This window comes from Geotrypetes seraphini, chromosome 2 (genome assembly GCF_902459505.1).
Source record: "Geotrypetes seraphini chromosome 2, aGeoSer1.1, whole genome shotgun sequence".
Classification (NCBI taxonomy): Eukaryota; Metazoa; Chordata; class Amphibia; order Gymnophiona; family Dermophiidae; genus Geotrypetes; species Geotrypetes seraphini.
In genome coordinates, this window is record NC_047085.1 from 231,571,329 (window position 1) to 231,596,914 (window position 25,586).

The 25,586-nt window shown below is 44.4% G+C and overlaps 1 protein-coding gene across 8 annotated transcripts in view; it reads right to left on the reverse strand.

Moving 5' to 3' along the window:
- Positions 1–25,586, reverse strand: part of TCF20 (transcription factor 20) — a 471,396-nt gene that overhangs the window by 162,145 nt on the left and 283,665 nt on the right. For all 8 annotated transcript variants that reach the window (XM_033935171.1, XM_033935172.1, XM_033935166.1 and 5 more), the window contains one exon: positions 17,344–22,859. In XM_033935171.1, the coding sequence (XP_033791062.1) occupies positions 17,344–22,845 (5,502 nt within the window). In that variant the 5' untranslated portion in view covers positions 22,846–22,859. The remainder of the gene's footprint in view (positions 1–17,343; positions 22,860–25,586) is intronic.

Consider the following 25,586-nt stretch of genomic DNA (forward strand, 5'->3'; position numbering starts at 1 on the left):
CTCTTGGTGCCTCCCTAGTGATTCACATATGCCACAGCAGTAGCACTGTTCGAGAAGACTCGGACTGCTTGTCCGTCCCTCTAGACCAGGGGTCTCAAAGTCCCTCCTTGAGGGCTACAATCCAGTTGGGTTTTCAGGATTTCCCCAATGAATATGCATGAGATCTATGGGCATGCACTGCTTTTAATGCATATTCATTGGGGAAATCCTAAAAACCCGACTGGATTGCGGCCCTCAAGGAGGGACTTTGAGATCCCTGCTCTAGACTCTTCTGTAGCTTCTGCAACACTAGTCAAATTGTTCAAAGATCCAATCTGTTGATTGACCACTTTCACTGGGAGGCTGACCAACGCCCCTGGATTGGGCATCCACTGCAGTGAACCCCCCAGCCAAACAGGATGGCATCAATTGTCACAATTACCCACCAGTTCATATTGGCCTGATTGTGGTGACCAAAGTTGTAGCAGAGTGCTCTGGAGAGGATACATAAGAGTCTTCGCCCATAGGACCACATCTATACTCAGCACTTGAAGCTAGTGCCACTTGGGCGGAGATGGATTGGCCAACTAATTTGTTATCTGATAGACTTAGACCTCTGCTTTGTTGAAGACTTCTAGATATTCCAGGGATATATACAGAGCAAATCAGAAAGACACCTTCTGACTCGCTGGCAAAAGGAAAAACTGTAGGGGGCAGCAAAACCCTCTGGTAAAGGAGGAGTTGAACACCTGGCGTGGATTCCTTCAGCACAGCTCACGAGCTTGGGGTGATTACCCATCTGTCCAGAATGACACACCTATTTCACTGGAAACTGTGTTGATTGTTCCACAGAAAGGTGGTATATCAAAACTGATTATCCTAACCCTTTAAAGATGCAATTCCTTAATCACTGTATTACATAGTATTAAACAGCAACTGTTGAAACATGGAAAAATAAAGGCTGATAAAGACCATATGACCTAGCCAGTCTGTCCATCTATTATCCTTTCCTAACCTCTAGAGAGCCTATGCATCTATCACCAAGCTTTTTCAAATTCAGTTACAGTGGAATTGCTTCTCCCATGAAAATATAAAATAGGAACATTTTTTTGGATGGGGTTCTATTCTATGTCTTTTAGTTTGCTCAATTTCCAAACAAGGATTCAGGATGGATTACATAACACAAAGCTTCAACAAAAGGAGGAAAATAATAAGTAAATATATAGTCAAAACAAGGGACATCAAATTACCTCTATTTAGTCAACTGATAAATTTTCAAAGTAGTAGTTGGGGGCAGACAACCCTCCTTGCAAACTGTTTTAGTTTAGTGTGCTTGAACCTTACTGGAGTTCTTATTTCCTTGTTTAAGACTGTAAATTGCTTTGACCTAAACTGTTAGCTAAAAGTGGTATAGCAAGTTCTGATAAATAAAGTTTGAGTCACGTGGGTGCCATGAAAGGGAGAGGATGCTAAAGTGCCGGGCTCTTCATTTCCCCCCAAAAACAGTCTTTACATGACTGGAAGAACTTATGGAAATTAGCTTTCTTGGACACAAATGACAGGCTACTACTATCTACATTAAAACTTCGGTGGCGATTCCATACCTACATGGCTACTAAATCATAATGGAAAGATAGGGAGAAACCAAAGCCACTGGAAGGCAAGATGGTGGAACAACCGGGCCTGCAGACTTCATTGTGCTCAACGTGGATGACAAATGATGGCAGCGATAGAAACTTGTCTTAGACAAAAAATTAAAAGCTCTTTATGACACAGCAGAGTAATGTTCATGTGAGCAAAAGCTTTTTTTCATGAGCAAAGTAAGGACTGAGTTGATGTGAGCAAAAATTTTCCCTGATGGTAATATACACACTGTACATTACAAATATGGGCAAATATCCGGGTAGGCAAGTTTGTTAAAAATGTATTACAATAAGTCCAATGAAAAGATATAATCTTATTTCTATTTTCTATTTATTAACTTTAATAAACACAGGTACTACACTACATTATACTGAATTAAAAATAAAATTGGTTTTTGGCTATTTACCTCTCTGGTTCCTGCTTTCCTCCATCTTTAAGTCCTTTTCCTTTCAGTTTTCTTCAATTTATTTTTCTACCTCTTATGTCCAGATTTAACTCATTCTTAATATCTACCATATTTTTCACTTCATAAGATGCACTTTTTTTCCACCCAAAAATGGGTGGAAATGTTGATGCGTCTTATGCAGCGAAGATCCCTTTAAAAAAAAAAAAAAAAAATCCAAACCACCCCCCACCCCATCCTGTCGCACCTTTTAAACTGTACTGTATAGCCTGGTGGTCCAGTGGAGTATCGGCCGGCAGGAGCGAGCTTTCCTGCCTGGGCCCGGTCTACTTTCTGAATGGCTGCTGTGAGTTCTTGCGGGACTCACGAGAATTCACAGTAGCCATTCAGAATGCAGCACTGGCCTAGGTAGGAATAATCTTCCGATCCCCGCTGCCACTGCTTGGCTCCTGCTGTCACCCGCCCGCCACCGTCTTCAATCTAATGCTCGGGGCGCTGTTCAGCTCTCGCTGTCACCTGCCCACCGCCATCTTCAACCTAATGCTCAGCGCTGCTGCTCGGCTCCTGCTGTCAACTTCATGTTCGGCGTCGTGCTACCCTGCCTTCGTCAGGGGGGCATGAAGGAGCAAGGTCAGTGGGGCCTGATCGCAGGGCTGGGGAGTGAAAAGGATGCTGGCAGCCATAAATGAAGCAACTGCAATAAGTTCAGGGAAGTATCTAACTGTATGTTGGCAAAGGCCCTGCCAGTTGTTCTTCCTTTATCATGTATGAAATGCATCAGAAGGGACAGAACTAGCAGGGTCTTCACAAGCACATATGCACCAAGGAGCCTTAGAACCTATTGTGTTGCTTCTTGCATTGCTGCTATGGGCTTGGAGATGGCAGCAGAAGGGAGGGGGGGATCTGCCCAGGAACTGTGATCTGATGCCTCTCCTACTGTTCCCTTGGGCTTGATGTCCCTCAAATGTTGGCACCTGTCTGTCAAGCTTACCATGCTTACTGGGTTGCTCCAGCCCTGCTTTTGGTGTTAGGAGTTCTGTTCCAAGCAATAGTGGGATCTGAAACTATGGATGGAATCTATGTCACTGCTCTGCAAATTTCTTCTCTGGAAGCTGACTTTGCAGTACAGGGTAAAGAAAAAAAGAGCATGAGGGGGCAGGGGAGAACCACACCCCCAACCAAGAGCACTTGTCCAACCAAAAGCAACAAATAGTGTGCAAACAGAATACACCACACTAACATGTGCCTAAACATCAGCGCTCTAGGCCCAAAGCCAGAACACATAAATGACTGGATAAAAACCAAAAATCTAGACTGCCTCTTCCTCACTGAAACCTGGCTAACCTCAGACTTGGACCCCAGGATAACGGAAGTTTACCCAAAGGGATACAAGATAACAGTGGTATGCAGGGGAAAAAAAAGTGGAGGCGGTCTAGCCATCTTAGTCAGAGACTCCCTAAACTTAAACATATTAGACAAAACGTCCACCCCATACATGGGTCTACTAGCCTGCCAACTTTCATGCACCACACTAAAAGGATCCATAACCTGCATGCTCTGCTACATAACACCAGGGAATTGGAACACAGCAAGACCAGAATTTGAAGATTTTATATACCGAAACTCACTAACGGCAACTTACAACCTAATCCTAGGAGATCTAAATCTAATCTAATCTAATCTTTGGTTTATATACCAGGTCATCTCCCAGTGGAGCTTGACTCGGCTCACATATAATTAAGAATAGAGTACATAGCAGAAAACATAGGAGAAGGAAGAACTAATTAAAAACTAAAGTACATTAGAAAAGCATAAGAAAAATAACTATCATTTCATTGAGGCTGTAGTTTAACCATTTAAAAATTGCAAGAACAACAAATTTTTCAGGAATTTACGAAATAATTGCAGCTGGCCTTAAAGCCTAATAGAGTCAGGAAGTTCATTCCAGATCTCTACAAACTTGAAAACAAAAGATCGACTGGCAAAGTCTAAGGGTATTCCAACATAAAGGGACAAAAGGATCAAATACATGTATTCCATAGAGAAGCTTGAAGATTATGCATGCACATTTAAACTGGATCCTAAGGCAAACTGGGAGCCAGTGAAGCTTTATCAACAAACATGATCTAAACCTCTATTTCAAAGACCATACCTCTAAGCAAGATCTTACCTCGAAGCCTTAACCTACAAGACCCCAATCACACACAAGAAAGGTCACCAACTAGACATTGCAGCCTTCATGACCCCAACAGCCCATTCTACCAGAGATTCAAACCTCAAATGGAAAATAGTCCAGATCCATCTGTTCAGGCAAAACCAAACCAAAATCCCAAAGCTTAACCTACAAATCACGTACATATATCGACCCCTCCAAATTCTGGAATAAAACAGATGCTACAATCCAAGAATGTGACCCCAAAGACTTTCATTACATTAGAGATTTCTATTCCGCCATTACCTTGCGGTTCAAGGCGGATTACAAAAGAATTATAAACAGTGGGTTACAGTGGAAGATCATTTGTCATTTATGGAGAGGTAAAGAGTACATCAGGTAGTTTCAGTGTGGTGGGAAGAGGGAGGGAGGAAGGATGATATAAGTGATGTTAAAGCTGTTTCAGGAATTTTTTGAAGAGTATAGTTTTTATTTCTTTTCTGAACATCTTGTAGTCTAGGGTAGTTATCAGTAGATTGGAGATCTGGTTATCTAGTTTTGCTGCTTGAGTGGCTAGGAGGCCATCATATAGTTTTTTCCGTTTTACTTCTTAGATCCGGGGGAGGGGGGGGGTATTTTCCTATGTCTGATTGAGGTGGTTTGGATGAGGCGGTTGTTCAGGTAGGTTGGGCTGTCTCCAGTTAAGGTTTTAAATAACATGCAGTAGAATTTAAATAGCATTCTTTCTTGGATTGGTAGCCAGTGTGAGTTGATGTATGCTTCTGTAATATGGTCGTGTTTCCTCAATGAGTAGATGAGTCTCAGAGCTGTATTTTGGATTGTTTGTAGTTTAGTCATAGTAGCAGGGAAGGGGAGGTAGAGGATGTTACAGTAATCTAGTAGACCTAGGATTAGGGATTGTACTATAAGCTGGAATTGTGTTCTTTCAAAAAATTTCCGGACTTGTCTTAGGTTTTTCATAACTGCGAAGGATTTCTGTATTGTTTTATTTATTAGTGGTTGCATGGTGTAGTATCTGTCTATAGTCATTCCTAGGAGTTTTATGGTGGTTTGGATGGGGTAGTTGATTGAGTTGATTTCTATATTTGTTATGGTTGGGACTTTGTCATTTTCGAGGAGGATGAATTTAGTTTTGTCTGGGTTGAGTTTTCAGTTTGTGATCTTTCATCCAGGTCGCTACTGTTTCTAGTCTTCAGTGTAGTGTGTTTGTCATGGCGGTCTTTGGCTGATCAAAACGTATGAGGATGGTAATGTCATCTGCATAACTATGGGTGGTTATGCCTAGATTATCAAGGTATGTTCTGAGAGAGGCAGTGTATAGGTTGAAGAGAGTAGGGGATAGTGGGGATCCTTATGGTACGCCGCAGGGGTTGGACCAAGGTTCAGATTTTTCTTTATCTGATTTTACTCTGTATGTTCTAGATTTTAGGAAGCCTTCAAACCAAGAGTATACTTTATCTGAGATAACTATTGCATCCAAAATTTGCAGTCGGATGTTATGGTCTACTAGGTCAAATGCTGCGGTCAGGTCCAGTTGTATGAGAAGCATTTTTTTTCCTGTGCTAAGGTGTTGTCTGGCTGTGTCAATAAGGGAGCCTAGCAATGTCTCTGTGCTGAAGATGGTTCTGAAGTCGGATTGCATGGGGTGAAGTATGTTATGGTCTTCTAGGTAGTTGGTGAGGAGTTTGGCTACTAGTCCTTCTGTTAGTTTGACGTATAGAGGTATTGAGGCAATGGGTCTGTAGTTGGATGGTTGGTCTGTTGGTCCTTTTGGATCTTTTTGGATAGAGGTGATGATGATTTCGCTGAGGTCAGTTGGGAAAAGGCCGTCTGTGAGCATGGTTTATATCCATTGCAGAATTAAAGTACGGAATTTTGCACTGGAGGTTGTAAGGAGATATGATGGGTAGTGGTTGAGGTCACAGGATGTGTGGCTATACTTTTTGTAGAGTTTATTGAATTCGGACCATTGTGTGTTGGGGAATTGAGACCATATTCTGTCTGCTGCAGTTGATTCTTTTTCTGTGGGATGAATTGTGAGTTCGTTTAAGTGGGATGGGGTACAATTGAGGGTGGCTCTGGCATTTGTAATTTTGTTCTTGAAGTGTTCTGCTAAGAGGGTGGCTGAGAGGGGTGGGGTATTGTTAGTGGTCATGTAGGTTTTGGTGTCTGTTAGATCTTTTAATATTTGGAATAGTTTTTTGATATCTTGGGTTTCTGTGCCTATTAGATTGGTGTAGTGTGTAGCATTCAGGCCGTGGGAGTGAGCCCCGACCCTCCCCCTCGACGCTGCACTGTCGGGTTTGATCAACTTTTTCAACATCTCTTATTTTTTTTCCATGCGGTTTTCGTGTGATCTAGGTTAGTTTTTCTCCATTTTCTTTCTAGTCGTCTGCATTGTCTTTTAAGTTGGAGTAGTTCATTGTCAAACCATTGGTTTGATTTTCTGCTGGTTCTAGTTTTGGTTTGTAGTGGGGTTAGTTGGTGGTCAGATTGTTCCAGTGTGAGATGAAGTCCTTGGGGGTCACAGTCCTGGATTGTTTCATCTATTTTTGTCCAGAATTTGGAGGGCTCGATATGTTAGCGTGAGGTGTAGGTTATTTTTTTGGATTTAGGAGTGGTTTTGTTCTTGGTCCAGCTGATGTTGAAGATGTATGTGGTCTGACCAGAGGGATGGGGACCAGGTTCCATTAGGTATTTGAATTTCTGGGGTGGATGGTTGATGGGTCATGAAAGCTGCGATGTCAAGTTGGCGTCCTATTTCATGAGTGGTTTGTGGGTTTAGGATTTGGAAGGATAAGGCATGGTTTGGATGTTTGGTCTTCAAGGTGTAGGTTTGGATCTCCTAGGATAAGGTTGTTTTCTGCTGTTAATGAGTTTTGGTATATGAAGTTTTCAAATTCAGGTTTTACTGTGGTCCAGTTTCCTGGTGTTATGTAGCAGAGCATGCAGTTTAGTGAGTTTTTTTATTGTGGTGCTGGAGAGATGACAGGCAAGGAAGTCCATTTGTGGAGTGGATGTTTTTTTAAGTATATTTAGGGTTAGGGAGTAGACGGGGACAGAAATCCCACCCATCCCCGCCAGGATCCTCTCCGTCCCCACCAGTCCCCGCCAGGATCCTCTCCGTCCCCACCAGTCCCCGTCAGGATCCTCTCCGTCCCCACAAGGAATTACCTCCATCCCCGCCCGTCCTCATAAAAAGCAGAAATTACTTCTGACAGGATCATCAATTCCATTTTTTTTGTGTGTTTGCGCTACTGTTTTCCTTGTGGAATCTCTTTGGTGAAACCCTTTTTTTGTTTTCTGTTCAGGTAATTAATTTATAAACCCCCTCTTTTACTAAGGCTGATGTGTCCATTATATTATAAGGATGAACCCTGCTTCCCAAACCTTCCATCCCCGTGGGAGTCCCGTTGGCTAGAGGGGGGTCCCCGTGGGAGTCACGTAGGCCAGAGGGGGATCCCCGTGGGAGTCACGTGAGTTAGGGGGATTCCCGCAGGATTCCCGCAATCCCCGTTCCCGTGCAGACCTCTATTAGGGAGTCCTTGATTAAGATTGCTAGTCCTCCTCCTCTTTTTTTCTCTCTGCAGGTAACTGTTATTTTGTATCCCTGAGGGCTTACTTCTGTTATTCTAGGATCTGCGTTTGCGGTTAAACAGGTTTCTGTGAGGAAAAGGCAGTCTAGGTTTTCGGTTTTTATCCAGTTTTTTATATGTTCTGTTTTGGGTCCTAAGGCTCCGATGTTTACGTAGGCACATGTTAGAGTGGTGATATCTGTTTGATAATTGTGAGTCTTTTCAGGGTAGATGAGTGTTTTAGGAGGAGGTTGAGGTTTGGTCTTGAGAAGTGCTGATCTTCTTCTCCAGGCTAGGGAGATAGGATGTTGAGCGCTGGTTTGGTGGTTTGAGCTTCTAGCTATTGGGGTTCTCCTGTTATGGTATTGGGCTTTATTTCGGTGAGCACACCTTCCTCAGGGGTCCTAAAAGGAAGAGATAATGATGAATAATGATAAAGAGAAAGATAGAAAGATAAGAAGTGACTGTGATGCCAATCTGGAGCATGCATATTATTGTCTATACTCGACTGCAAGATAAAACAAGCGAGCCAAGTGTGATCATGCTATATAGAGAGGCTTGAAACATCGACAAGAGACATAACAGGAAAAAATATGCCAAAAAAAGGCAGAGAAGAAAAAGTGCCATGGTTGTGTATTAGAGTGTAAGATTAAGCACAGAAATCTATAAAGTGCCTAAAAGAAGCCATAAGAAAAGTTAATAGGATAAAGAAACCATAGTGCGTGTCTGATTTTGAAAACATGAAGAGATATATGACCCAATGTAATTACGAGAAGACATTATACATACCAATGGTTTGCAAACTCGCATATAAAGAATTGGACTGAAAACAGTCTATTGTCTTTAAACTATATAAAAAAGACATCGTATTCAAATATGAAGAAACCATAATAGGATATAAACAAATTGAATAATGCAGTTAAAATAACAGAATAAAATGACTTAGTTCTAAGACAGCAGGACAATCGTAGCTATCAAATTACTAAACAAATCATTTCATGTTGTAATTTTAAAGTTAAATGATACGAGATATATAAAGCATGGTCACAATGAAATATAATGCACCCATAAAATGAAAGAAACAAAGATGTGAATGGATTATATATATGAACCAATAACTAAAGAGCAAACTGAATGTTCATATTCATGGACACTAAAGACAATGAAAGTAAGACATGATAAATTGAGTATAGACACTAATATGCATGCTCCAGATTGGCATCACAGTCACTTCTTATCTATCTATCTTTTTATCTTTCTCTTTATCATTATTCATCATTACCTTTTCCTTTTAGGACTCCTGAGGAAAGCGTGTTCGCCGAAACACGGACCGTGTAGGGCCCGGTTGGGTTTTTATCACTGTATTTTTTATCATTGTACTTTTTAAATTGAATTTTCATGTTTTTATATGTCAATGTTTAATAAATTATCTCCAGAACATCTGTATTCACAGTTTTTTGTTTTCACTGTGGATTATTGGGTCTCCCCATTTTTCTTTATTGGGTTTTATTTGCAATGGAGCTTGTGGGTGTAGTAGGTAAATTGTTTGCTACTGCTTTCCAACTGGTAATGAGGATTATCAGTAGGGTGGCCCGAGTGTGTGTTTGTGGGATTAGCTTCATTTTGGTAGTAGAGGGTGGGTAATGGGAGACGAGTGGTTAGCTGTGAATATGTTGTTTTCTGTACCAAATTCAACGGTGCAGCGTCGAGGGGGAGGGTAGGGGCGGAGCTCACTCCCATGTCCTGAGTGCCCTCTGCACTGCTCTCGCTCTGCCTCTGCTGCTACTCCCGGTCCAAGTCGGGAGGCGCTGTGGTTCAAGAGTAGGTAAAATAGATGTTGAAAAAGTTGATCAAACCTGACGGTGCAGCGTCAAAGGGGAGGGGCGGAGCTCGCTCCCACACCCTGAGTGCCCTCTGCACTGCTCCCGCTCTGCCTCTGCTGCTGCTCCTGGTTCAAGTCAGGAGGCGCTGTGGTTCGAGGGTAGGTAAAATAGATGTTGAAAAAGTTGATCAAACCTGACGGTGCAGCGTCAAAGGGGAGGGGCGGAGCTCGCTCCCACACCCTGAGTGCCCTCTGCACTGCTCCCGCTCTGCCTCTGCTGCTGCTCCCAGTCCAAGTCCCAGTCATCTCACAATGGTGCAATGTAAGTACAACTATCCTAGATGAGCTAGCCCCAATACAAACAAAAATCAGAATCAGCAGACGATCAGACAAATGGTTCGACCACGAACTACTCCTACTCAAAAGACAATGCAGACAACCAGAAAGAAAATGGAGATAAAGTAACCAAGAACACACAAGAGCAGCATGGAAAAAACTAAACCAACAATACAAACTAAATCTAAATCTAAAAGAAAAAAGAAAGGCATACTACAAAACTAAATAGGCATAAAAGCCCAAGACACAAAAAGCACAGTTACTTACCGTAACATTTGTTATCCAGGGACAGCAGGCAGCTATTCTCACATATGGGTGACGTCATCGACGGAGCCCGGATGCGGAAGCCTCGCAAGCAGACTTGCTTGTAGAAACTTAGAAGTTTCGAGTCAGCCGCACCACACATGCGCGAGTGCCTTCCCGCCCAGCGCAGGGCGAGTCTCCTCAGTTCAGATAGCTAGCAGAGAAAGCCAACCAGGGGAGGTGGGTGGGTTGTGAGAATAGCTGCCTCCTGTCCCTGGATAACAACTGTTATGGTGAAGTAACTGTGCTTTATCCCAGGACAAGCAGGCAGCCTATTCTCACATATGGGTGACCTCCAAGCTAACCAGAATGGGATGGTGGGAGCGTTGGCAACTTAGGAGAATAAATTTTGTAATACTCTCTGGTCAAAATGGCCATCCCATCTGGAGAAAACATCCAGACAATAGTGAGAAGTGAAAGTATGAACTGAGGATCAGATAGCAGCGTTGCAAATTTCCTCAATAGGTGTGGATCTGAGGAAAGCCATTGAAGCTGCCATTGCTCTCACTTTGTGGGCTGTGACTCGACTCTGTAGTTGTAATCCAGCCTGGGCATAGCAGAAAGAGATACAAGCAGCCATCCAGTTGGAGATGGTACGCTTAGAGATTGGATGTCCCAACTTGTCTGGATCGAAGGAAACAAAAAGTTGAGGAGCAGTTCTGTGTGGTTTGGTGCGTTCCAAGTAGAAGGCCAAAGCACGCTTGCAGTCCAAAGTTTGAAGAGCTGATTCTCCAGGATGAGAATGAGGTCTTGGAAAAAAACACTGGAAGTACAATAGATTGGTTGAGATGAAATTCTGAAACCACTTTAGGTAAAAATTTAGGATGAGTACGGAGGACCACCTTGTCATGATGGAAAACTGTGAAAGGTGGATCAAAAAAAAAATGCGTGCAGCTCACTGACTCTTCAAGCAGATGTGAGGGCAATGAGAAAAACCACTTTCCAAGTAAGATACTTAAGATGAGCCGTAGACATTGTTTCAAATGGAGGCTTCATCAATTGAGCAAGAACAACATTGAGATCCCAAACCACTGGAGGCGATTTGAGAGGAGGTTTGACATTGAAAAGTCCTTTCATAAATCTGGAAACTACCGGATGAGCAGAGAGGGGTTTCCCTTCAATAGGCTGACGGAAAGCAGCAATTGCACTGAGATGGACTCGGATCGATGTAGACTTGAGGCTAGAGATGGATAAGTGCAAAAGATAATCTAGAACAGAAGATAAGAAGGAATCTTGAGGCTCCTTATCATGAGAGATGCACCGTGTAAGAAATCTAGTCCATTTTTGGTAGTAGCATTGTCTAGTGCAGCGGTCTAAAACACGCGGCCCGCGGGCCACATGTGGCTCTCCAAGTTTTATTTGCGGCCCGCGGTCTGGACTGGATAATTCCTTCCTTTTGGAGCAGCAGCGGGTCTGGCCGGTTCGTTCCATTCAAAGCCGCAGGTTGGCGGCTCCTTGCGCTATTCGCTCCTTCATCAGAAGCTTCTCTGACATCACAACATCAGAGAGGCTTCAGACGCAGGCGCGGATCTCGCAAGGAGCTGCCACTCGCGGCTTTGAATGGAATGAGCCGGCCAGACACGCTGCTGCTCCAGCGGCATACCAAGGGAGGTCAGTCCGCACAACTGGTCACCCTCCACTGTTCTTCCTAGAGTGCGGCTCATGGCTCGTGCCCAACTGCTTCCCTTCCCTTCTCACCGCTGCCATCGGGTAACAGGCCGGTACCATGCTCTTTGATCTCCCTGCTTCTCTCGCCGCCCGACCTCAATTCTGATGTCGAGAGGACGTTCTGGCTAGCCAATCACTGCCCGCAACGTCCTTTCCGACTTTAGAATTGACGTCGGGCAGCGAGAGTTGGTCGGCCCCGTGGAGATCTCGGCCTGTTCTCGATGGCGCCAGCAGCAGCAGCAGCCTATTCCCCGGCGGCGGTGGCATGGGGGAGGGCAGGAAGGAAGAAAGAAAGAAGGAGGGGGCAGGGAGCCAGAAGGAAAAAAGAAATAAGGGGGGGGGGACAGGGAGCCAGAAGAAAAAAAGAAAGAAGGGGGGGACAAGGAGCCAGAAACAAAGCAAAAAATGGGACAAGGATTCAGAGAAAGACAGACATAGAAAAAGAAAGAAAAAGTTGGGGGAGGGAATGAGGTCTGGAGGAGAGGATGCATACAGGAGGCTGAAAGAAGAGAAGAAATATTGGATGCACAGTCAGAAGAATAAAGTGCAACCAGAGACTGATGAAATTACCAAACAAAGGTAGGAAAATGATTTTATTTTCAATTTAGTAATAGAAATGTGCCAGTTTTGAGAAAGAAAAGATATTAAACTTTAAATGTGAGTGCTGCAGAAAAAATAGAGTACTTGGAGGGCCGCAGAAAAAATAGTTAATGTCTTATTAAAGAAATGACAATTTTGCATGAGGTTAAACTCTTTATAGTTTATAAAACTTTCCTTTAACAGTTTTACCTTATGCAAAATTGTCATTTCTTCAATAAGACATTAACTATTTTTTTCTGCGGCCCTCCAAGTACCTACAAATCCAAAATGTGGCCCCGCAAAGGGTTTGAGTTTGAGACCACTGGTCTAGTGGTAGGCTTTCTAGAAGCCTCTAAAATGTCTCTTACAGGTTGAGAAAACTGAAGAGGAGTTATGTTGAGAGGTACCAAGCTGTCAGGTGTAGAGACTGCAGGTTGGGATGAAGTAGAGATCCTTGACTCTGTGTAAGCAGACATAGAAAAACTGGTAGAAGGTATGGCTCCCTGCTGCTGAGTTGAAGTAGAAGGGAGAACCAAGGTTGTCTCAGCCATCGAGGAGCAATCAGAATCATGGTGACATGATCGTTCAACTTGACAAGAGTCTTGAGAATGAGAAGGAATGGAGGCAATGCATACAGAAAAAGATTTGTCCATTCCTGTAGAAAAGCATCTGCCTCGAGGCGATGAGGAGAATATATCCTGGAGCAGAACTGAGGCAGTTTGTGGTTGTGGGGAGCTGCAAAGAGATCTATCTGAGGTGTTCCCCACTGCGAAAAAATGAGATGAAGAGGCGAGGTTGTCCATTCGTGTGGTTGCAGAAGACGACTCAATTTGTCCACTAAGCAATTTTTCGCCCCTTGGATGTAGACAGCTTTGAGGAAGGTGTTGTAAAGGAATGCCCAGTCCCATACCTTCAGAGCTTCTTGACAAAGGGAGGGAGGGAGGGAAATCCCGTCCCCATCCCCCCCCCCCCCGTTTGTTGACATAGTGCATGGCGACTTGGTTGTCCGTCCGAATGAGGACTACCTGGTCGTGAAGATGTTGAAAAGCTTTAAGAGCATTGAAGATCACTCTGAGTTCCAATAGATTGATGTGACACTGACGATCCGTACTGGTCCAGTGGCCTTGAGTACGGAGACCATCGAGATGAGCCCTCCAAGCGTAGGTCGAGGAATCTGTTGTGAGGACCTTCTGATGAGGGGACATTTGAAACAGCAAGCCTCTGGAGAAATTGGAAGAGAGCATCCACCAGCAGAGAGACTGTCTCAACAAAGGAGTGACTGCAATGTATCGAGAGAGTGGTTCGCAAGCCATTGTCCACTGAGATGCCAGGGTCCACTGAGGAATTCTGAGATGAAGTCTGCCAAAAGGAGTCATGTGGAGGCCATGTGACCTAGGAGTACCATCATATGTCTTGCTGAGATTGAAGAGCGGGAAGACACGGCATGACAGAGTTGAAAAAGAGCCTCCAGATGTTGTTGCGGAAGGAATGCTCTTAGTTGGATAGTGGCCAGAACAGCTCTGAACTGTAGATTCTGAGAGGGCTGAAGTTGGGATTTGGGAAAGCTGATTTTGAATCCCAAGCTTTGTAGGAACCACATAGTCCGTTGGATCGCTACAATAACCCCCTGAGATGTTGAATCCTTGATGAGCCAGTTGTCTAGGTAGGGGAACACCTGGAGACCATGGTTCCTTGGAACTGCTGCTACCACCACGAGGCACTTGGTGAACACTCTGGGAAATGAAGCACTCTGTATTGGTAATGCAGATTCCCCACCCAAAATCTGAGATATTGACGGGAGGCCTAATGAATGGGAATGTGGGTATACGCCTCCCTGAGATCCAGAGAACATAACCAATCGTTTTGATCTAGAAGGGGGTACAGGAACGCTAGGGATAACATGCAAAATTTTTCTTTCACTAAAAATTTGTTGAGAGCCCTGAGATCCAATACGGGTCAAAAAATCGCCCATCTTCTTCGGAACTAGGAAGTAACGGGAGTAAATCACCCTGTTCTGCTGTTCCAAAGAAACTGGTTCGATGGCACGGAGATGAAGCAGAGCTTGAGCTTCCTGAAGAAGAAGGGCGGTCTGGGATGGACTGGAAGGATACTCTCTTGGAGGAAGCTCTGGTGGAACCTGAGTGAAATGAAGAGAGTATCCTTCCCTGATGATTGACAGCACTCAGATGTAATGGTCTCCCATCAGTGAAGATGACCTCCTATGGGGGGAAGAGAGGACAGAGACAGAATGATGGAGGTTATGCTCTGTTTTAAACAGTCAAAAAGGCTGCGCAGCCTTAGGTGCAGCAGAAGGCTGAGGTTTCTGTTGTTGTTTCTTGGGAGGCGCTTGATTGTATTGAGCCGCCTTCGGAGTATAACGCCTCTGGAAAATTGGAGTAGGGCATGAAGGTTTCACAGGAGCTGGCTTAGGCTTTGGTCTGACAATGGAAGCAAAAGATTTTTCATGTTCAGACAATTTCTTAGTGGCTGCCTCTATGGATTCATCAAATAGATCATTGCCTGCACAAGGGATGTTAGCCAAGCGGTCCTGAAGATTAGGGTCCATGTCAATGGTGCGAAGCAAGGCCAAGCGGTGCATTGCTACAAAGAAAGCAGTGGCCCTGGTTGACAATTCAAAGGCATCATAAGAGGACTGAAGAAGATGCAATCTTGAGTTGTGACAGAGTAGCAAAAACTTCTTGGAATTTAAAGTGCTTCTGTGTATCCAGGTAATTGAGAAATTTGGGAAGGAGATCAATGAGGAACTTGAGATAAGTAACGTAGTTAAAATTTTAATTAACGACTTTGGAGGACATCATAGCATTTTGATAAAGACGACGTCCAAACTTGTCCATAGTTTTCCCCTTACTTCCAGGAGGAACAGTAGCATAAACTCTGGAAGGATGGGATCTTTTTTAAGGAGGACTCCACAAGAAGGGATTGGTGAGACAACTGCAAATTTTCAAATCCTTTACAATGCAGAGTTCTATACCTGGAGTCCAATTTGCCTAGAACAGCAGGAATGGTATAAGGGGTCTCCAGGCAGCGTGTGAAAGTCTGAGACAAAAGCTTGTGAAGAGGAAGCTTAAGTGACTCTGCAGGAGGTTGAGGGAGATGTATGACCTCGAGATACTCCTTAGAGTACTTAAAATCAGCATCTAATTGAAGTTCTAGGTCATCAGCCTTCTGGCGAAGAAAAGCAGAGAAAGACAGCTGATCCGCCAAGGTCTTGTCCCGAGAGGGACTTGATGACCTCAAGGTGGCCTGGGTCGGAGGTGAGAACTCTCTGGAGAAATGACCATCAAAAGGAATATGGAGACTTGGATGAGGCAATGGAAGCAGCTGAGTCCTCGAGGTCTGGAAGCGGAGACCTCGATTGAGGAGTTGGTGGTCTGAAAGAGCTGGAAGGTCTGGAATAAGGCCTAGATGAAGAAGGTTGCTCTTTGCAAGAATACCTATGCCTGGATGGATGCCTCGATGAAGGCCTCGATCAATGACAAGAGTGGCGTGTGGAAGCAGGTCTTGAGGATCGAGGAGACTTCGCCCTAGAGATGGAAGTAGGCAATGCTACCGGTGAATGGATAGGGCTAGAAGCAGTAGATCAAAACTCAGGAGGTTTGATGGAGGAATCTCGAAGCACTCCCAAGACTCTGCTTCTTGTATGGTGTGAGGATTCCTGTCGAGGCACTTGCAAAGAATCTACTCCTTGCATAGAGTACATAGATGCCAGACCAGACACTCGCAAAGACTCTGCTCCTTGCATAGAGTGTAAAGGTTCAGTTCGAGGCATAGGCAGAGACTCGACCTCGCGGGAGACTGCTGATTGCCCAGGCTGGATTAGAGAAGACAGCATTGGCCCAAATTTGCTCAGTAACTGAACAAACTGCTGCTCTAACATGGACTGGAGAGAAGCCGGCAAAGATAGATCCGCGTCTGAAACCGGACCACTTGCTGAGGCTATAGGTTCCAAGGTGGCAGTGGAGATGTGCTTCGACTTAGAAGTCTTGGAAAGCTTGAGGACCATCACCGGAACCTTCTGCTTAGGTATCTGACCTGAGGGAAGCTCAGGGGAAGAGACAGGTTTACTTGAGGTCAGAGATGTCCCAAATGAAGAAGGTCTGATGAGGCTCGAGGTTGGAGTCGTGGAAGCAGGAGGACCCTCGGCGGAAGATGGGACCGAGGTAGCACTCGAGGGTGTGACTGAAGAGTCCACTCCAAAAGTTTCTCCACTAAAATCTGACGACGTTTAAGGGCTCGAGGTTGAAGAGTAGCACAGCGCTCACACGACTTATGATTATGGTCAGGCCCGAGGCACCAATGGTGTAGGTCCGTGAGGGAAATCACTCACTGGCACTGGCTACACTCTTGAAGCCCGTTGCTGGCCGGGACACAGGAGGGAAAATAGCTGCAGCGAAATCGAAGCCCACAGGCTGCAGCCGAGTGGCCTGCCCCGCCAGTCGAACGAAGAAAAAAAGTATTTTTTTTTAACTGAAATAAAATAACACAGTGATTTGCGACAAAAAGAAAACAAACTGCGGTGAGAGAAGGCACGAAGTTACAAAGTTTAGCGCAGAGTGTCAAAGATGGACTTCTTGGCTCTGCGGAAAACTGAGACCTGAAGAGACTCGCCCTGCGCTGGGCGGGAAGGCACTCACGCATGCACGGTGTAACTGACTCAAAACTTCTACGTTTCTACAAGCAAGTCTGCTTGCGAGGCTATCCGCATCCGGGCTCCGTGGATGACATCACCCATATGTGAGAATAGGCTGCCTGCTTGTCCTGGGATAAATAATGTATCCATAATACCAATTATCTTCATTACTTCTGCCTTAACCAAAATGAGGAAAATTGTAGTACTCACCATTTCTCTAGCTAGTTCCACAGCTTCCTGCAGCCCGTAGAGCCTGCCACAGACCAAGTAGATGCTGCTAGCCCAGAGGACGCATGCCTCATGAACCCAGAATTCATTGCTGTCAAGAGGTAGTTCAGGAATTTGTATCTCCTGCTCAGGGCCACTTTCTGAAGTGTGGATGGGGACATTTGCGTCTAAAGAAGTCTTTTCACAACCATCAATGTTTTTTTTGTTACAGGGAAGGGCCGCTGCTGCTGCTGCTCTGGTAATAGACCCCAAGGCTGTGCAATCTTCTGAGCGATGTCGTCGCTTAAAGCGGGGATGGGTAGTTAAGCTCCTCTGCTCCTTTGCCTCCTCCTCAGAGTCTGACTTGGAAGCATCAGAGGCACTTTTATGTCTAACTTTGACTTTACTCTGTGTTTCTGTGGCTCTCCTGGGAGGGGGATTCTTGGGCAAACTGGCAGCATAATCCTGGGTATAGAAAGGCCCAAAAATGTCCCCAAGGTTCTTGAAATTTGCCCACTTCCCACATAAGCAACAAACCAGGTGCCCAAAGACAGTTGACTCTGTCACAACAGGCCCCTGAAGCATAAAAGAAGAAGATGGTAACACTTTGCTGTCAGCATTTGGCTGGGGTGATGTTGACCTCTGACTTTTCCTGCCCCTACCCAACTTATTTTGCTCCTCGTCCTCAGCATTAATAATAATACAAGAGGTACCCATGTCATATTTGTTCTCCACATGGATATAGGGGAAGAAGGACTTGCTTTTGGCATCATTTTTATCTAGTGATTGACAGGCATATTTTAATTTGATCTCAGGTTCTAAGGGTTCCACTAATGGAGCAGCTTGTTTTGTCCTCCGCCTCCTTTGCTGGCTTCTAGGTTTCCTCCTCTCCCTTCTCTGTCTCTTGGGTTTGGGCTCTTCATCTTCTACTTCCTCCAATTTGAATGTTTCTTGCTGCTGTTCTTGTGGTGAAAGTGGTGGAGAAGGGAGAGAAGGTGGAGGATGCTGCTGTTGTTGCTTCTTTTGTTTGTTGACACTCCCAATCGGCCTACCTTTCTTCTTTCCTGATGGAAAGTAGCCCTTTGGAGGAAATATTTCTTGCTTAGGTGTCACAGCTAGAGCAACTAGATTTTTCTCAGTGATGTTTATGCTGGGCTCATTAGCTGAAACCCTTGCAGAGATATTTTTTAAGTCCAGGTGGGCTATGGGTTCTGGCTCAGTTAAGGAGCCATCCTGTCTACTCTGGCTACAGACAGATTTCTGTGGAGGGGGAGAAGAAGTGGTTCTCAACAACTCTTTAACACTTGTAGACTCTTCAATTTCATTCATGATTTTATCATCTCTTCTGCACCATTCTTCCACAGATTGTGCCAAAGGAACATCAACCTTTGACTCCTGGCTCCCTGGTCCTGCTACTAGTTCTTTATTTTTATCTATTTCCAGCTCCTGAACTTCTCCGGGGCCTCCATCTGACTGCCCACTTTTGAGGGAAAGGTAGTCATCAAGTGTGACAGCATCTGTCCCACTATCAATACTGTTGGACTGAGTGCATCTTCTAACATTGGGAGAGGTAATTTTCTGAACAATTGCCTCCAGTTTCAGTCCTCGCCCCTTCCGTGGTGGAAGAATTTTAGTCTTGGTAGGACTGGTAAGGGAAACAGATGGTGAATTCCTCTGGTTGGGGCTGCCAGCATCCTTAGGGAAGTCATCTTTTGGAGGTGACCTGCCACCATCACAACTCTGAGGGAGACAAGCATAAGAGTTGTGGACCTTGTCAACCTCTTTTGGCAAAGTAGGCAAGCAAACTTTTTCATCCATATTGCTGTTTTTTGTCTCCTGCGACTGGCGTTTACTAGGGATAGGAGAGATGAATGATCGAACCCTTCGTCTCATGATCAATGGATTTTGATGAGATTGATCCTCTTGACCAGGTAATTTGTGCCCATTATTTCCAGGCCTAGATGAATCACCACTGGGTTCTTCTGCTCCTTGACTATGCTCATCAGTTTGTTGGGCACAGCATTTTTTCTGGCTGGTTGTTCTCTGAGGGCTGGTTTTCTTGGCAGGAGGTATCGGATGAGAGAGATCCCAACCAGACTCTGATGTTGGAAGTTTCTGACTATTGTGTTTTGGTTCTACAGTTATGCTTGTGGGAAGAGAGTCACTTGTCTTATGAGAGCGGCACAAATCTTTGCTCCCAGTGTCATGGTAAATGCCAGACTGACCATATGGCATTCCTTCTTTATCATTCTTCAGGGGACTCCTTACACGGTCATGGAACTGCTCTTGTCTAGGGCTCTTCCGTGATCCCTCTTGTCTGTGTTGGGTAGAACACATCAATAACTGAGATGAGCTACCAACCCAATCCTTGTACTCTTCTTGGTAATATATTTGCCTCTTGTAATGGAGTGGAGAATTTAAACCAGAGTGAGGTTCACCAAAGGCACTAGACCTTATGTTGCTGTGATAAACTGAAGCCAAAGATGGATTTTCAGAGTTCTGAAAAAATGAATAGAAGGCTTCTCTGCTGGCTCGATCTGAAAGATTCATCTGTGCAAGCATATTATGTGGATCCCCCAGCCCTCTACTTCTACCAGGTGACATCTTTAGTTTTTCAGCCAACTCATAAGACTGGGAAGGTGATTTTCCTCTGCTGCCTTCACGACTACCCATTCTACCAGTTGTCCTTTTCAGAGGAGCTGATCTGCCATCCTGAGTGTAGTCTGAAGATGAGTCAAGAGCTGAGACACCAGGGTTGGCATTGCTTCTGGAAGAGTCATGCTTCAGGCCAAAAAGATAAAATAGCTCTCCAGACTTTTTATTGTTAAGGCTGGCTTGTATCTTAGACTGCTCAAAATCATCTTCCTTCACTGTTCCACCCTGGCTCTTCAGTTTGGATTCCAATGGTACAAGGCCTCCTGGAAGAATAACTGACTGGCCTACACCTGGAGTGCCCCTTTCATTTCTCCCTATCCTGGCATCAACCATCCTTTCTTGTGAAGACACAGCAATATGTCCCATAGAGTGGTGGGCAGCTGGGTCCCGGCCAAGCTGCCTAAGTGGGGAGATGTCACATATAACTGATCTCCTCTCTGAAGATGCAGATCCCATTTCATGGGCTGTGGTTTGTGCCTCTATTTCAAATTTTCTAGGGATTGGATAGTCTGCAAGATTAATCTGCTTCATCTCAGAAATTGCTCCAGATGATTTCCTCTCCCATGGACCCCAATGGGGACTTTCTTGAAGGGATCCTACATTTTTGCTAAGAATGCTTCTATTGGGCATTTCATTACCTTGATTAATTAGAATGTTAGGTCTCACTGTGCCTTCCATTGGTGATGGCTCCTGAGCATTCCTTGCATATCTCCTCTCTTGGTGGTGATAGCCTTGTAAAACCTCTTGTAGAAGGCTAGGGAATTTCTCACTTCTTCCATGTGTATATTTCTTATCACTTTGCCCTGAAAAGTCACCTCTTTCTTGACCTTTGGGATACTGTGAGAAGCTAGCAACGTTTCTTGGAATAGCAGATGAAGGCATATCTTTGTAGCCACAACCCAAACTTCCAGGAGATTTGGAAAGTTCTGCTCTTCCTGGAAAACTTGAAACATTGCTGTGACCAGGCTGGCTCCCTTCTTCACCATTGTACTGGGTGGAAATATCATCACTCTTGCTCACTTTTTCAAACTCAGGCTGATGCTGTGGTGTCATCCCAGTCTCTTTCATCCCACTAGCAGAACAAGGAGTTTGAGCAACTGGTGTCTCATCCATTACAAGGCCTGTTTTTTCTATTCGGCCAGCCATTGCCTCCCTTGAGACAATGACACCCACAGACTTCTCACTAACTTTTGGAGGATCCACTTTTGATTTTTCTTTTGCCTCTGAATAAGCTTCATCTTCTTCAACTGTGGGGCTGGTGATGACTTTGGAAGGCTCACTCTGGCAGCTCTGTGGTGGTGAGGAATTAGCTTTTTCTGAAGTTGTTCCCTTGAATGTAGTTTCTGAGCTGGTGCTTTGCCCACTCAGCTGCCTCACCCTCTCTACATGATCCTCAGAACTGCTGGAACAGCCTCCATCTAGAGACTCTGTAAGAGGGGACTTCAGTTGTTCCTCTGCCTGGGATGAAGCTTCTGAATTTGTGCAACTATCTGTCTTTTTTGAAGATCTCTTTGAGTTCTTCTTATGAGGCACCAAAGCATCCGAAAGCAACATGTGCTGCACTGTATTCGGTAAATTGGCGACCTGGCTGCTCAGGGCACTAAGACTACTTAGCCCTGGGTCTGTGAGACGCTTTTCTGGCAACCCCTCCATCCCAAACCCTTTCAATCCCCCAGCATGAGCACTGGGGCTAGACATCATTGATGGTGTTGGGCTAAGCTGGGGTATCATCTGCAAGATACGGTTCCTGGATGCTAAAGGCATATTACTCTGCCCACACTGAAGGTTTTCTCCACCAGGCATGAGAGGGGAAGGTGTGGAGCTGCAGCTTGGTGACTGGACCACAGATGCAGCTGGAGATGGGTTAGATATAGGACTGAAATTCTGTTGGAATTGCATAGGTGACCTCACTGGAACATCTGACTGACTGTACTGCCCTGCTTGACCTTGCAGAGACAGCTTGGATGAGTTGGAATACTGCATCATGTGTTGCTGCTGTTGTGCTCCTTGGGGGATCTTTGATTGCTCAAAGCTCTTCAACTGCTGCGTTGGATAGTTGTAACTTGACTGGCTCCCATAGGGTTGTGCACTGTGGCCCTCATATTGTGAGCTAGAGTTGACATAGTCATCAAATGCCTGTCCTGATTGGCTAAAGCGCTGTGCAGAGGGAAATGAGGTGGTGGTTGTGGTGGCAGAGGACTGGTAGTGTTGGCTAAACTGGCCCACCCGTAGTTGGTATCCAGTAGAAGAAGGCATAGCTGAGGATCGCTGCAACTGCTGCATGTGGGTAGTACTAGAGGCAGACTGGTTGGCTGTCTGTTGCAAAGGCTGATGGGACTGGTACAGCTGCTGCCTTAGCTGTTGTACTTGCTGTTGGCTGGATGCCTGTTGCTGATACTGTGCACTCCCCGGTGAAAAGGACCCCGTGTAATCCTGCTGGTATTGGGAGATGCTAGCTACAGAAGAGTGTTGTGTTGGAAACTGACCAACATGCCCCTCATTTACATACTGGTTCCCAAAATTACCACTCCCTTGTGGAGGTCCATAGCTTTGAACTGGTCCTGAAGGTCTCCGCTGAGAGGTCTGTTGAGTAGAAGCTGCATCTTTGCTTGCTAAGTAGTAATATTCTCCAGCCTCTTTACGGTAGCCTTGGTAGCCCTGATGACTGGGGCTTTCAGTTCCCATGGCTGAACCAGCTCCTGTTCCTCCACGACGGCTGCCAAAACTGCTCTGGAACATCTGGGCCTGCTGGCGGGGCCCAAACTCTTCTAGCCGAGAGGTCCCGTGCACTTCCTGAGGATAGCTTGGCTGGTTTCCGTGGTAACTACTCTGCTCCCGAAAGGACTGCATGCTGTTGGGGCAGCCTGATAAATATTTTAGAAAACAGAGAAAAAAAAAAGGGTCAGTCAAATCAAATTTGTCAAACCATCTCTTAAGATCAGCTACACTACATAGTTTATCTAAACATGTAATCAAAATTCTGTAAATCCTGGACAGAAGGCTTAGGGAGGATTTCATAAGACAAATTTTAATTAAAAATTTTTTTATATACCACGAATCTACAAATCTAAGCGGTTTACAACATACATACCTAAAGTATATTAACATTAATACATAAAATTTCTCAATACATTCACAAATATATATTCAATGTTTTATACCTGATGTATCTAAAACATTTTATCTCATAAGAATGCCTGTGAAAACAAATATATTTTTAAAGATTTTCTAAAAGTACTCTTGGACTGCATTCCATAAATGGGGTCCCACAATCATAAAAATTGAGTCTTTGTACTTCTCAAATCTTGTTCAAAATCTGGATCATCAAGCAATGCCTTGACCGTAGAGGGTGTCCTGGAACATGAACCTTTAAGGTTATAGCCAAATAAAGGCATGGTTGTTCATGAAGAATTTTAAAGATCAATGTCAAAATCTTAAATTGGATACACCAATAAATGGGCAACCAATATAATTGTTTAAGAATCGGCGTAATCTGCCCATACAGAGGGCACCCCGAAATTAACCTAGCAGCATTTTGAGCTATCTGTATAGCTCTTAAATCTTTTTTTTAGTAAACCAACTAACGAGTTACAAAAATCAAAAAGTGTGTGTGTGTGTGTGGCTTCATAGATAGTGAAGTCAAGAAATACTCCAAGATATTTCATTTGTTTTATCAACAGATTAGGTTCTGTTAGGATACAAAGGAGTCCATACTTGAGCCGTTGATTCCCATTTCCTGCAAACTGCAGAAGAGTATCCATTTAAGAACTTAAATTCCTCCCCTCTTGCAGTGAAGTAGAGAATGACATGGGAGACAGATTTTTCCCCATCCCCGCAGGAACTCATTTTCCTGTCCCGCTCCAGCAAGTTCTTTTCCTGTCCCTGTCCCATGCCTGCAAATTCTGTCCTCATCTACACAAGCCTCAAACACTTTAAAATCATAAGTGTTCGAGGTTCGTATGGTTAAGGCTGAGCTTACAGGAATGGGGCAGGGACAGCGACAACTTGTGGGGACGGGACAGGAAAAAATTTGTCCCCATGTCATTCTCTACAGTGAACCACAGCAAAATTTGGCTTAACTTCAAATCTCTTATTGTGAAGTTTATCAAGAATCCAATATGTATCATAAAGCATCTTTACATCAATATTTTTTATTTTAAATTTCATAGAGTATGATCACTTCTCCAATATCTCTTCAGTATAATATTGTGAACATAAACTTGTAGCCAACTGAGATCTACCCTCCTTTCAAAGTCTACTTAATATTACATTGAATGATATTAAGTTTCTGTTCAAAATATTATACTGAAGAGATATTGGAGAAGTGATCATACTCTTTGAAATTTAAAATAAAAAAATATTGATGTGAAGTTACTTTATGATACATATTGGATTCTCTACAGTGAAGCACATTCCCCTTCTAAGTTGGTACCATGACACTGAAACATGAAAAGAGGAGGAGAGTCACAAGGAACTTCCCTATGCTTTGAAACTTAGAAATAAAACAATGATCAACAAACATTTAACAAGCAGAGAACAAAAACACTCGCATGGGCAACAAGCAGGAGCTATGGGACCTGCCTAGGAGGAAAGAGAAGGGATAACCCCTAAGACATGAAACACATTTTTTCTTTTTCTAAGGTATGCTAGCAGTGGTCCCCAGACACTGGCAATGTCCGAAGCAGATATCAAGTGAATCAAAACAAGTCCACACAGGGAGTACAATATGGACTCCTGTGTATTCCAACAAAACCCAGATTACTAAGGTAAGAACCTAATCTTTCATTCTGTTGCAGATACACAGGAGTCCATACTTGAGCTGATGCACCAAAGCAGTGCCATATGTCTAGGAATGGATAGATGAGTCTGTCCGTAGTACCGAGGATTCAAAGGTGGCATCCTCTCGAGCCACCACATCTATTCTGTAGAACTTTTTAAAGGTGTGCAGATTTCCTCAGGCAAACCAACCTGAAATTCTGCCCAGGAGGGCGCCATACTTCTCATGGAAATAAACTGCCAGAGAAATAGGCGGCTGTTTCATAGCAGAAATGTAGGAAGAGGAGATTGCCTTGTGGACCCATCTAGCAATGGGAGCTTTGGAAGCTGGCCTGCTCTGCCTCGAGTGACTGGTCAGTACAAAAAGATTACCAGAAAGCTTGGAGTCATTAGTCCCTCCCTGGTAGATGAGTATGACCCTGTGCACATCCAGTTTGCACAGAATTTTATCCCGTTTGACTGAACCCGAAGGCTGAAAGGCAGGCAGTCAAAATTCCTGATTACAATGGAAAGTGGAGACCACCTTCGAAAGAAAGAAAGGAACCATGCGCAGAGGAACACCACACTCCATGAAATGTGGAGATGGCCTGCAATTCCAAGATCCTTCTTGCTGAGACTATGGCAACCAAAAACACTGTCTTGGCTGTAAGATCTAGTAGGGCAGCCTCTGAAAGAGGTTCGTACAGAGCACGGGCCAGGCCCTTTAAGATAACATTCAGATCCCGAGATGGGAATAGTCTGTGCAATGGTGGTCTCAGTATGAGATCCCCCCCCCTCTGAAAAAACTGAGCGACATCCGGGTGAGAATCCAGAGA